Genomic DNA, 14,325 nt, shown 5'->3' on the forward strand with positions numbered 1-14,325 from the left:
CATTCCCTTTTGGTTTTCCTAAAGAAATTTTGAAAGGCCTTATTGTTAACAAGCTAAAAAATGTAACAAAGCATTAGGCATGATGTCTGGCTTAAAAACATTAGTTACTTTTATTGCTTTTATTACTGTTATTAATGACAACTAAATACTGAAGACCCCAAAATAGCTTGTTCATCTTCCTCAACTGGCAAAGCCTTAAAAAAAAAATCCAGTTCAAATAAGCCAAATTATATTTTTATCAAAAGCAAAACTGAAACAATACTTTTCTCCCCTCAAAATGTTTTTAAAGGGTTAAAAAGGACAGTAGAGATCAATATTAAAAGAGGTTTTTTATTTGTTAATGTCACATAAGAAATTTACGCAAGTTACACTATCTTAAAAAACACAATGAATGCATTTTAATAGAGAAGCCCTTCCCTCCCTCCGCCTCCCTCTCCCCGCCCCATCATGAATTAAGAACCTAAGAGAAGAAGTAACCATAAAACCAAGTTTTGCGGAATCCATCGTCCAGAGTGCTTACATGGTGATTAGGTTAATATTGCCTTCTTACAAAATTTCTTTTCTATTTAAAAAAAATTGTAAGCTTGATTGCTTATTACAAAAAAATTCAGTACAAAAGTTCAATATATTGAAAAATGTTTTCCCCCTCCCTCACAGCACCATTGTATATAGCAGAGAATAATGAAGAGCAGATTGCTTGTCTAGATGCAGCAATCTTCAAATTATACCGAGACACACAGTGGTTTATTTACCCTCCCCTCCTCTTAAGAACTTTAAAAAAAGAAAAAAAACACGCATACAAAAAAAAGTCAAAAAATTTGAGGGACCCCTTCCAAACAGTACAGTTAAATTCAGTGTCAATAATTCACATCTTGCAACAAACTGTGTATGGACATGATTTCTCTTACAAAACTTTCAGAGTCAAAAAGGAAATTAAGGCCATCAGATTTGCAGCTTTAAAATTCACATAAAGGAAATATAAAAATATTCTGTGCTTCTGAGAAGGCTCTGCACTGTATAAAGGTTAAGGATTACCATACTTCTTAATTTTGAGGAAGACAGTTGATGAAAATTTTACATAATTGCACAGCTTCTATTGGATGCTCTTGGGGTTCCCTGATGAGGAAAACAAAGAAAAATTAATACTAAAGAAAGAAAATCACAATATTCTAAAATAAAATGAAAACTTTTAACTACAGGGATACTACAAAACCGTATTACCTAACTTCAAACGAGCCCTGTATTATCTCTCATCTTTTGTAACCTTTTTTTTCTCTTTTTTGTTTGTTTGTTTAAGACAGAGTCTCACTCTGTTGCCCAGGCTAGAGTGCAGTGGTGCGATCTTGGTTCACTACAACCTCCACCTCCTGGGTTCATGCGATTCCCATGCCTCAGCCTCCTCAGTAGCTGAGACTACAGGAGTGCATCACACCACACCCAGCTAATTTTTGTATTTTTAGTAGAGGCGGGGTTTCACCATGGTAGCCAGGGTGGTCTCGAACTCCTGGCCTCAAGTGATCCACCCGCCTTGTCCTCCCCAAAGTGCTGGGATTACAGGCATGAGCCACCGTGTTTGGCCTCTAACCTTCTTTTACGGACTTCTTTCTAGACTACCCCCAACAAATTCCAGAACAGTAATTGTCAACTCTGGCTACACATTCGGATCCTGAAAAGTTTAAAAAAAAATTCTGATCTAGGTCCCTTGATCAATCCAAATGAGAATTTCTCATTTTACTGGGAAATGATATCTATCTATATATAATTTTAACATAATTTTAATATGCAGCTCAATTTGAAAACCATTGTTCAGTAACTTCCTTTGATAACTTAGGAAACAGGAGATCGGTGGATCAGCTTTAACAGCCACATGGGAGAATAAGGCTTGCTAGATCCTGAACTTACACATCCCAAGCCATCTGTACTGGATTTATCCTCCAAGGTGAAGTCAACATGGTTCCTCTATCCATTTCTTTATCACCCATTAATTTTGTAAAACCTCACAATATGACTTGTGACTCACCACTGATTGAACTAAAACTGTTTTGAAGGTCACCAAAATACTTCTAATCAATTCAAAAGGCTACTGGATTCATCCTCAAGTATGAAGTTCAAATACCTGTTCTGCCCTTCCATCTTCCCTTTTATGAACCTTGGTATCATTATTTTCTGTGATAAACACCTCATCTTTATTTTTTTTTCCTTCTTTCACCCTCAGGTTTAGTCACTAAGCCTTAATAAATCTCCTCAGTGTCTCTAGAATCGCCCCTCTAGAGTTAGACGCTCTGATTCAGCTTGGCTAGAGTTATTTTATTTGTTTTATTTTGAGATGGACTTTTGCTCCTGCTGCCCAGGATGGAGTACAATGGTGCGATCTCAGCTCACCACAACCTCCGCCTCCCCGGTTCAAGTGATTCTCCTGCCTCAGCCTCCTGAATAGCTGGGATTACAGGCATGTACCACCATGCACAGTTAATTTTGTATTTTTAATAGAGACGGGGTTTCTCCATGTTGGTCAGGCTGGTCTCAAACTCCTGACCTCAGGGGATCTGCCTACGTCGGCCTCCCAAAGTGCTGGGATTACAGGCGTGAGCTGCCGCGCCCCGCAGCCAGTGATATTTTAAAATGCAGTCTTAATTTCTCCTTTGTTCCAAATTTACAGATATATGCCTAAGCATTCCACACTATGCCAGTTTAATTCCAATCTTTCAACTTCATTTATCTCTCACATAAACCCTACAAAATAACTGGATGAATGGACTTTGGTGCATTAAGTCTTGATGCATCCTCTGTACTGAGCTAAAGATCACTATGAATTCTTTGTCATTCCTCCCCACAAGTGGAGACTATTTAACCTCCACCTTGAATCTGGGCTGGCCTCGTGACTTTGACTAAGAGAATGCTATAGAAGGGACAAGGGGCCCAATCTTTAAGAAAGATTGGTACTTTCCACTTACTCTGTTAGACAATTGCCATGTTGTAAAGAAGCTTTGACTAAACTCTTAAATCATAGAAATCCATACAGAAAGAGACCTAAAGGATAATCCAGACCAGACCAACCTCTGAGCTGAGCTGAACGCAGCCTGCATGATTGAGTTCAGTCTGCAGCACATGGGACAGAAACAGTGCCCAGCTTAGCCCAGTCAGACCACAGAATTATGGGAAAGAAATTGCTGTTTTAGGCCGGGCGCGGTGGCTCAAGCCTGTAATCCCAGCACTTTGGGAGGCCGAGGCGGGTGGATCACGAGGTCAAGAGATGGAGACCATCCTGGTCAACATGGTGAAACCCCGTCTCTACTAAAAATACAAAAAATTAGCTGGGCATGGTGGCACGTGCCTGTAATCCCAGCTACTCAGGAGGCTGAGGCAGGAGAATTTGCCTGAACCCAGGAGACGGAGGTTGCGGTGAGCCGAGATTGCGCCATTGCACTCCAGCCTGGGTAACAAGAGCGAGACTCCGTCTCAAAAAAAAAAAAAAAAGAAATTGCTGTTTTAAGCTTTTATGCTTTGGGGTGGTCTGTTGGTGAAGAAACAGATGACTGGAACATCCTCAGAACACCATCATCTGCCTTCTCTCCAATACCTAAATAATTATCCATCCTTCAAATTAGTGGACAAGCATCATCTCCCAGAGTTCTTCTCAACTACTCTGCTGGCCTGGAGCACTTCCTCTAGTGTCTGACATGCTGTAACTCATGCTGAGCCACTTGTCTTGCGCCTTGAGTTATCTCTTACATAATTATTTCACTTCTAAGTAATTACAATGTTTCCCATTTAAGCACGGAAAATGGAACTTGTGCTTGTTTCTTGTAAGTTAAGTGTAGCGTATGTGTTTTAAAATATTCCTCCAAAATAAACGTTTGAGAAGGCATCGAGGAAAAAATTCATGCTACTTCATGCAACCCACCTCAAGTGGTTCTCAACCCTGGGGGCTAAATACATGAGAGAGTGTTTATTTAGACCAGGACTAGGGCTAAATGAAGGAAAGCAGACTTAAGATCATAAATCTGGAGCCATGGAGACAAAGTCTTATCAGGATAAGGGTAGAGACTTTGATAAATGATTAGACTCAAACAGCTTGAGAATATAAACTAAAGGCTCATTAGTTATTAATAATTCCAACTTAATTATAACTAAAACCAAATTTGGATTGTTTATTTCAAGGGCTCTCAAAAGCCCAACCATCAGCTAAAAGCTATCTTGCAATTAGATAATGATTAGAAACTTAATATAGCAAGACTTTTGTTTCACTTTGAAGTTGAATACTACTTTTGTTTTTTAAAAGTTTATACGCAGGTGCTTGCTCTAATTTAGTGATCTAAACTTTTAGTCACAGAATCCTACAGAGTAAATAAGTTCTGGGGCATAAAATCCAATCCGTAGACATGTTTCACTGTAACACATAACATACATTAGAAAACAAAAGACAAAACTAAAATCTGGTAAAATGAGAAAAATGTATCAACATATTCTTCCAGTACCCTAAAGTATCACACCTTGAATACCCCTTTGGGGTATACAAACCCCATTTGTTAAATCACTGCTCTGGTTCATCAAGCGATAGGGGAAAACCCAACCACACTCTTAGTCTTCATGTACTTCTGTTAATAAAATTTAAAATAAATATATTAAATTAATAAAGTAATACCTGCTGGTGGAAAAGTTCTTCCTCAACAACCACTCCAGCTGCCTCTTCCTCCTCCTCCTCTTCTTCAGGTATGGTTGTTTTAAAGACTGTACTTCTTTGAGCAACCTCCTAAAAACAATAGTAGTTTACTTTTAAATTAAAAAACACTTAAAATCACCAAGTGCATGGGAGAGGGACCTTTTCACTGCTTAAGAGACAGCTTTTCTGCTTATTATTACTACTATTATTCTTTTTTTTTTTTTTTGGAGACAGAGTCTTGCTCTGTTGCCCAGGCTGGAGTACAGTGGAGTGATCTCGACTCACTGCAACCTTCACTTCCCAGGTTCAAATGATTCCTGTGGCTCAGCCACCCCAGTAGCAGGGATTACAGGCATGCGCCAACACGTGTGGCTATTTTTTTTTCTATTTTTAGTAGAGATGGGGTTTTGCCACATTGGCCAGGCTGGTCTTGAATGCCTGGCCTCAAGTGATCCACCCACCTCATCCTCCCAAAGTGCTGGGATTACAGACATGAGCCTCTGCACCCAGCCTCTGTTTATTATTTTTAAAAGGGTGGGGCGGGGGCAGCAGTATATCAGTAACTATTTTGTTATTGAACTGAAATTTCTGCATAATTAGTAGCAGTTCTTGTACTTTCTATATTCCCTGCAGGGGAGAGGAAGTGCTATCCAATTTGAAATACCTGCTGAGAAGTTCCCACTGCTTTTTATCCTATTCTGTCATTAAGAATTCTGCAAATTATTTGGCATACTAAATTCTTTATAAAACTCAACATGAATTCAGCTTGAAGATCTTAGCTCCTGGCAAGGAGAAGGTGTTAAATAAATGCTGAATAAAATAAAGCTGGAAGCCAACTGTGATCTCAGGGACCATCGGCAACAGGACCACCTGAGTGAGAAGAAAGGACAAGCTCCTTTCATTGCCTTTCAGAAACTGACACCTCTTGAACGAAACAAAATCAAGACAGATGAACACGATACACTATTTACCAATAACATACTAGTGAGGTTCCAATGTACTCTGTACAGAAATAAGTCTCCTATCATTCGCTAAAGGTATGACAGAAAACAACTATTTCCATTTACTACTAAAAAGCTTAAATACAGATTACTTTCCTGTGGAAAATGCTGACATGGCACAAATGCAGCAGTGTTTTTGCTTAAGCACAAAGCTAACCTGATGATCTGGCAGCAAGCAAATGAGGGTGTCTGTCCTCGAGAGTGCTGCAGAGCATATAATTTTATTCTGTACCCTGTCCTAAGGTCACTCAAGAAAGAGAATGCTACAGGGGAAGACACTAATATTACTTCAGTAAAAGCTTATCTAATGTATACCAGCTAGTTTACAAAGGCAGAGAAAGAAAACCAAAGCCCAGTGTCACAGAAATGAGACTTCCATTTGAAATATGCTCAAGAATGTGTTTTGTAAATAAAAGGTGGTAGAACAGTATTTTGTGGGATTTTTTATTACTGTTTCTAGACCAAGGGAGATGGACCATTCTGAGTCTCTCAATTAGCCAGTAACTTCAATGCTGTGAAATTGGTCTATCTTTACAAACAGAAATAGCCATTTCACAAACATCAGTGTTTTAACCAAATTAGTAATAATTTAAAAATGTGATTCCTTAGATCAACCATCATTAAAAATATCAACTAGGAGACAGCAGCATATAAAGCAAAAAATAAATTCTTAAACAACTTTGAGAGTACCCAGCTTTTCTCAACTCATCTTCAAATAAGGAAAGAGTCAAACAAAATATTCCATAACAAAATTACCACATTCCAGCTTCTAGAAGTTTGTGGCAGGGTATGTATCCCATGTGCAAACGCTGGCTCTTAAGGCTCATGATGTGACTTAAGATATTAGCCTCAATGAGAACCTAGGAAAACAGCAACTTGCCCATCTTCATTATTATGAATTACCTTAATATATTTACTTTAAATGTAACCCTACTGTTAGGCACTTTTCATTTGAAAACATGTAAAAATCAATTAATCTAATACAGAAAGCCTGTATGAAAAATAAGTGAGCTAATGTCTAAAAATCTAGGTAGAAAAATAACAAACAATAATTTAGAACCAAAAAGTTGTTGGGAGGCTTAGATCCAGGAAACTGTTATTAGTCAAGATGCTGCTAAATGAATGTTTCCCCCTAGTGTCCTGAAAGGTCCACATAAATGATCTTACATGACAAGCTTTACTCTGTCTATAAAATGTAATATTGGTCTGCCCCTGCTCAGAGCCTTGGCCACATGAAGGCCACTGATCTGTGCAGTCGTGCCCAGAGCCAGCTGCACCTGCTGATGCTGCTCATCCATTCACAGCTCTGCGCTCAGTCGTATAATGTTGGAAGCCTGACATTGGCCATAGCAGGAGTATTTATACCACAGAAATTGGCAAATGCCACAAAGCAGGGTGATTTTATATGGACAAGAGATGATTGTTTATATTTTATATATTATAACTCTACGTATATAAGTAACCATTTGCATATACAAAAGTTTCCATTATAACTATATTCTGAAAAGTTTGGAAGTACTGCTTTATTTTTTCTTTCTCTCATAGGAAAATATCTTTTTTTTTTTTTTTCGCCATGGTGACATTTGCTGTTCTTAACCACCCAGTGCCCCTTCCCTCCTAAGAGCCCCCAGGTTTTCCTGGGTACCCGCCCTCCATGAAGCACAGGAGCCCACCACGATGTGGCTGCTAAGTCCACACTCTTGACTCCAGAAACTGGTTTAGAGATGGGCCCTGATCTAGTGAGAGTGAAGCCTAGATGGGGCCTCACAGGGAATGAAGTTTAGCTTACCTCTGTAATTCAAACACAGAATATTAGATTATTTGATGGGCTGGACTGTCCTTATTTTTTAGGACAGAGTTTCACTCTTGTTGCCCAGGCTGGAGTGCAATAGTGTGATCTTGGCTCACAGCAACCTCCACTTCCCGGGTTCAAGTGATTCTCCTACCTCAGCCTCCCTAGTAGCTGGGATTACAGGCATGCACCACCACGCCCAGCTAATTTTTTGCATTTTTAGTAGAGACAGGTTTATCCATGTTGGTCAGGCTGGTCTCGAACTCCCGACCTCAGGTGATCCGCCCACTCCAGCCTCCCAAAGTGCTAGGATTACAGGTGCAAGCCACCATGCCCTGCAGACTGTCTATTCTTTTAACAGACTTCTACTGCCTTCTGCTTGGTAGGCTGTTCTGAGAGAGTTCCATAAGAAATGAGGAGGAAAAACAGTAATGAATACAGGCCTTATTTCATTAGACAGTTACTTTTGGCATGTATTCATTTAATTCTGTTAAGACCATGTTTATTTGTCAGTAGTATCAGATCACATTAGCAAAAAAATCTATAAACTCCACCATGAAGACCACTTTTTTGAAAGATCACCTTCCTACAAAAGGCAAAGAGAAAAGACGTACCTCTGGGAGCAGCTGGCAGCTATCCTGTGTCCCCGAAGGAGGCAACCAGAAGAGAGACAACAGACAGATCCCCGGGGACATGCTATGAGCCATTGGATCAGGTTCACTACTTAAATTTTTTATTATGTGAGCCCAAAAAAATGTCCATTATTTATAGCCAGTTTAATTGTATTTTCTGACATTTCTAATGCCCCTAGCAAGAAGAAAAAATAGATTAAAAAAACAAAGCTGACTAAGCCAGTTACCTACAATCTTTTTTTTTTTTTTTTTTGGGGACGGAGTTTCGCTCTCGTTACCCAGGCTGTAGTGCAATGGCGCGATCTCGGCTCACCGCAACCTCCGCCTCCTGGGTTCAGGCAATTCTCCTGCCTCAGCCTCCTGAGTAGCTGGGATTACAGGCACGCGCCACCATGCCCAGCTAATGTTTTGTATTTTTAGTAGAGACGGGGTTTCACTGTGTTGACCAGGATGGTCTCGATCTCTTGACCTCGTGATCCACCCGCCTCGGCCTCCCAAAGTGCTGGGATTACAGGCTTGAGCCACCACGCCCGGCCAAGCCAGTTACCTACAATCTTACTACAAAGTGATCTTTATGGCAGGTATGGTTTATAGATTGTTGCTTATCTGGTCCCTACTACAAATATGGTCTTACCAAATTAAATGAATAAATGCCAAAAGTAACTGTCTAATGAAATATGAACTATATTCATAACACTTTCTCTCCTCATTTCTGACAGAACTCATTTAAAACAGAGCCTGGCAAGCAGAAGGTAGAAGTTTGTTAAAAGAATGGATCAACTAACCAATCAAATAATAAATCTGATATTCAATTCTTGAGTTATGAAGTGGAGCTAAGCTTCAGTTAGCTTTACTAATACGTCATCAGTAATACTAGTAACACTGTCTCAACATGCATCCGATGTCATAATATCTGCTACTTTGTTCATGTCACTGTATCTATTGTGTGGACATTTAAACCTATTGCTGCAGTCCAAATAGCCTCCTATAACATTGTTTCTAACTTGGAACACACTTGCACACAGAAAAAGAAAGAGACATTTCTTTTTCAGACATTTCCAATTTCAAATAGCAGGGTGGGCACGGAACTAATAGTAGGAAGCTTAAGGGTTGCAGTTAATTCCAGCACCAGGTGGCAGCACCTACAGCAGCTGGACAGGATTCCGAAGTGCTGAAGGCAAGAAGTGAGCAAGGGCTTCAGCACAGAAAAGCCGGCATTCCGAAGCCTGTGCATTATTGAAGGTACTTGTAAATACCCGCTACCCTGAGAAACTAGAAGGTGTTTGGAGGTAAATTCCCCAGATGCACCCAAAAATCTCACACAACTTTCAGAGGTCGACAGTGACAGAAAATCAAGTGCCATTTCATTTTCAGTCTCAGTCTGAAATCAAAGGCACTCATTATTCAGCAATCAATTCCTTAGGGAAAGCATTTTAAACAACAGATGTTTACAGTGAGGGATGGAGGGGAAGATGGTCAGAAACAGAACTTTTTATGCAGGCACCTCAGACTCCTATAACGAATGCTGCTATTGTTTGATTTCTCTGAACGTTAAGTCACGGTCCATGTGTCATGTGTGATTTAAAAAAAAAAAAAAAAAAACACGCATCCAGTAAATGTTTCCTGAATTCCTGTTATGTGCCAGGCATGATGCCAGGATCTACCAGAACAGGGGCTTGCCCTCAGTGTGCTTCCTCTAGTGAGTGAGAACAACCTGACAGGCAGGTTAGAGACCTGCCCCTGGCACTACGGGAGCCAATAAGGAACCCCTAAAGGGATGCTGTGATTTGACCCTCTGATCACTCCATCTTTTGCAGACACTTTCCTCCTCTGTCCTTCCTGACACAACACACCATTTTCCCCTGACTTCACTGGCTGCATCTTCCACCTTCTTTGCTCTTATTCCTAATGTCAGTATTTTTTAGGGTTCGATTCTGGACCCTCTTCTGACAAACATTACTCAGCGAGTCCTGTAAATTACTTACTTACTTACTTCATTTATTTAAAACAGAGTCTCACTCTGTCGCCCAGGCTGGAATGCAGTGATGCAATCTCGGCTCACTGCAACCTGAGCCTCTAGGATTCAAGCCATTCTCCTGCCTCAGCCTTCTGAGTAGCTGGGAATACAGGTACATGCCACCATGCCTGGCCAATTTTTCTGTTTTTAGTAGAGACAGGGTTTCACCATGTTGGTCAGGCTTGTCTCTAACTCCAGCCCTCAGTCTCCCAAAGTGCTGCGATTATGGGCATCAGCGACCACGCCCAGCCAGTCCTGTAACTTTAAATATCACCTAGGTGATAAGTACTCCCAAATATCTCTAGCCTGGGCACGGTTCAAATAAATATTCCAGTAGGCTTCTAGAAATCTCTACTTGGATATCTAACTGGCATTGCAAACTTAATATGGCAAGAAAAAGTCTCTTGATTACTTTTCCAACACTTCTCTCCACAAAGCCTGTTGTTCCTCCTGCAATTTCCTCAGTAAATGGCACCAGGACCATCACGCTACCCAAACTAGAAGTCAACTTAATTCCCATCTCTCATCCCTCACATTTCACCTGATTAGTACTTGCTATCAGATCTACTTCTAAAACATCTCTTCCATTGGTTTTCTTCTCTTCTACCCAAAGAACCACCCCCGTCTAAGTTACTCTCCTCAGTTGCTTTATCTCTGCCTGGTTTTGACCCCCTATAATCCATACGGCAGCATGATTTCTTTCTTCACTCTGTTCCTCTTAGCGTGTCACACTCCCTAAAATCCCTCCAGTAGCCTCCCATTTGTGCTCACAATATGATCTATACTACTCCCCAGAACCTTTGCAATCTCACCCTGCTAACCGAGTCTCCCTCTCCCTTTCTCAGTGTTTGTTAGCCACAGTGGCCTCCTTTCCTTCAAAACACAGAGGGATTGCCTGCCTTAGGACCTTTGTACTTGCTGTCTCCTCTAACTGGGAATACTTTTTCTGTCCTCTCAATGGCTGGCTCTTTCTCACCTTTCAGGTTAATACTCAGGAGTCACCTTGTCAAGGCCAACTTCCCTGACCACCCCCACCCTATCCTCTCCTTGGTAACTCTTTATGATACCACAGGGGTTTTTTTCATTGTTTTGTTTTTGAGATGGAGTTTTGCTCTTGTTGCCAAGGCTAAAGGGCATGATCTTGGCTCACTCCAACCTCAGCCTCCTGAGTTCAAGTGATTCTTTTGCCTCAGCCTCCCAAGTAGCTGGGATGTACCCCCACGCCTGGCTAATTTTTGTATTTTTAGTAGAGACGAGGATTCACCATGTTGGCCAGGCTGGTCTCGAAATCCTAACTTCAGGTGATCTACCCACCTTGGCCTCCCAAAGTGCTGAGATTACAGGCGTGAGCCACTGCACCAGGCCTGATATCACAGTTTATCTCTTAGTTACATTTATCAGAAAGCCACTTTATCTTATTCCCTGGCTTGCTTACTCTCCTTAGAATATGGGCGCTGTGACGCCAGAACCCATGTGTGGCTTTTTTACTGCTTATTCCTAACACAAAGCAGCTGGCACACAACAGATGCTCAGGATTTTCTACATAAACGAATAACCCCGAACTTGTAAATGTGGCTAGCTTCCCTACCAGGTTTGCCAGCCTAACATTCCTCCTTATATCTCCTTTCAGCACCACTCAGACTGAAATGCATATCCAGTCATGTTGTAAGGTACAAAACAGTGGAGGCTGCCAGCCTGGAAGCTGGGTGAAATGGTCAGAACCAGCAAGCATGTCAGAACAAGGAATAACCAATGGCTTCCTTGCAAGCTAACTTACAGTTCTCATGGTAGACAAAGAATAGAAAAGCAGTATTACAACTAAAAGGAAAACGAGAAGTACAAACCATTTTGAACTCCCAACACAAGCTCATGTTTGTGGCAGTTGCAACAAAGAAGGAACTCAAATTCTAAACAGAGGCTCAGTGATGTTTTCTACAGCACCTAGATAAGGTGATTCATGAGGGAAAGACAAGGAGGGAGCCATGCTTTGCTACCTTCAAAGAACACTTTAGCTACTTTATTAGGAAGTAGTATATCTAAGACTGGTATTGGTGGGAACATATGCAGTGTCTTTACATGGCAGTGGGGAGGTAAGGTACTTTGACAAGAATTCTAAGACTGACACACTGAAAACATATACTATAAGCAGATGTAAAGTCCACAATCTTTAAACTCAGTTTCATGAACATTCTGAGAGCTAATAATGAGGTCAATAATGTAAGAATTTACTAGATAAATGTACTATGCCAGATACTATTCCAAACATTTCCCAAGGATTGTCTCATTCTTTGATTATCTCACTGATACTGTTTCATTAATATCCTTTTTTTTTTTGAGACTGAGTCTCACTCTGTTGCCAGGCTGGATTACAGTGGAGTGATCTCGGCTCACTGCCACCTCAGCTCACTGCAACCTCCATCTCTCAGGTTCCAGTGATTCTCCTGCCTCAGCCTCCCAAGTAGCTGGGACTACAGGCATGTGTCACTACGCGTGGCTAATTTTTGTATTTTTAGGAGAGACGGGGTTTCACCATGTTGGTCAGGTTGGTCTCTATCTCTTAACTTCATGATCCACCTGCCTCGGCCTCCCAAAGTACTGGGATTACAGGCGTGACCCACCACGTCCAGCCCATTTTTAAACGAGAAATCTAACAGAGGTGAAATAACTTGCCCAAAATTACAAAGCTAGTGTGCAGTGAAAACAGAAACTGGACACAATCTGTACTGAAGCCTGTGTTAATAACCAGTACTCTATAATACACTCCTATTTATTCCTAAAATTTAAAAAAAAGCTTCAGTTCAATTTTTAGCAGTTTTGGTCTGTTTAAGCAATCAGTTATTGCACATTTCAATCTGATCTTGATTATACTTGCAACTTTCAAGTGAAATTAACATTGTGGTGGTGGGCCTGATAAACTAGCCATACCTCTCCCTGAGAATTTTTCAATATAACCTTCACATCTTCACCAGTGCCCCAGGAGTTCTGGTTCTTCCAGATGAGGTCAGTGGGGGGGCTGGCTGTGACACCAGCGTTTGCAGCCCAAATCTGTAAAAAAACAAAGGACATCAGTGCACCCAGAACCCAGCTGTCCCACATGCCAATAACAGCAATACGATGAGACTCAAACACTTGATTCTAAAAGTCTAAGAAATATGCCCAGCTACAGAGTTCTATACATAGCTGTGTGGCCAGAAGAACTCACAGAGCTTCTCATGGCACCAGCTTCCCCATCTGATAAGTGAAGATGATGATACACAAAGGCCTGAAGTGAAACTGCCTACACTCACATACTAGTTCCTTTACACGCCAGCTGACCCTGAGCAAGTTACCTTCCGTCATCCATAAAACAGTATAGAAATGACACCTTTAACAGGTGGGATTGTTGAAAAGAGCAAGTGATTACCCACATACAGTGGCTGCCTAACTCAGTGAATGGTAGCCTCAGCATTCCATTATTCTACAGGTTTTATGGGCCATCCTTCCATGTTAGAGCCTTCTGTGACTCCCCTCTAATAATGTCCTCCAGTTGCCTACAGATAGAACTAAAGAGACCTTCTGCAGCAGACAGCCTATCTAGAATAATCTTATGGAAACTGGTATGTCTCCAAACAGAGAAAGGGTCACAATACCCTAGAGTATCTGAGGCTGCATTCCAAAAAACAATGCTTGAAATGGATAAATCACACACTGTTCAAGGGAAAATATAATTGCTATTGAAATAGGCCAAACAAAGAAATAATTATATTTTCCTTTTCATGGGCAAGAAAATTCTTTTTATGTATCTACTGGCAAAAGACAATGAGCAGAGTGAAGAAAACTTGGCAGTCAGAAAGCCTAGGTTTGAATTCTGGACAAATCACTACACCTCCAGGAACCTCAATGCCTTTAGCTACAGGGATACTACTAGCCCTGATTTTTTTAGAAAGGTCATTTAAAATCAAATAGAAAGAGAAAAGTTTGTAATCCATAAATTGTTATACAAATAAAAGATTTTATGGCTAGGCACGGTGGCTCACGCATGTAATCCCAGCACTCTGGTGGCCAAGATGGGCAGATTATCCGAGGTCAAGAGTTTGTTCAAGACCAGCCTGACCAACATGGGGAAGCCGTCTCTACTAAAAATACAAAATTAGCCAGGCATGGTGGCACATGCCTGTAATCCCAGCTACTCAGGAGGCTGAGGCAGGAGAATCACTTGAACCTGGGAGGCAGAGGTTGCA

At 41.0% G+C, this 14,325-nt stretch overlaps 1 protein-coding gene across 1 annotated transcript in view; it reads right to left on the reverse strand.

Moving 5' to 3' along the window:
- Window positions 1-310: 310 nt before the first annotated feature.
- Window positions 311-14,325, reverse strand: part of LMNB1 (lamin B1) — a 62,482-nt gene continuing 48,467 nt past the window's right edge. Inside the window, exons 9-11 of the mRNA XM_017501003.2 lie at window positions 13,031-13,150; window positions 4,646-4,753; window positions 311-1,116 (exon numbers count right to left, since the gene is read on the reverse strand). Coding sequence (XP_017356492.1) covers window positions 1,075-1,116; window positions 4,646-4,753; window positions 13,031-13,150 — 270 coding nt within the window. The 3' untranslated portion in view covers window positions 311-1,074. The remainder of the gene's footprint in view (window positions 1,117-4,645; window positions 4,754-13,030; window positions 13,151-14,325) is intronic.

This window comes from Cebus imitator, unplaced genomic scaffold, assembly GCF_001604975.1.
Source record: "Cebus imitator isolate Cc_AM_T3 unplaced genomic scaffold, Cebus_imitator-1.0 Scaffold275, whole genome shotgun sequence".
Taxonomy (NCBI): Eukaryota; Metazoa; Chordata; class Mammalia; order Primates; family Cebidae; genus Cebus; species Cebus imitator.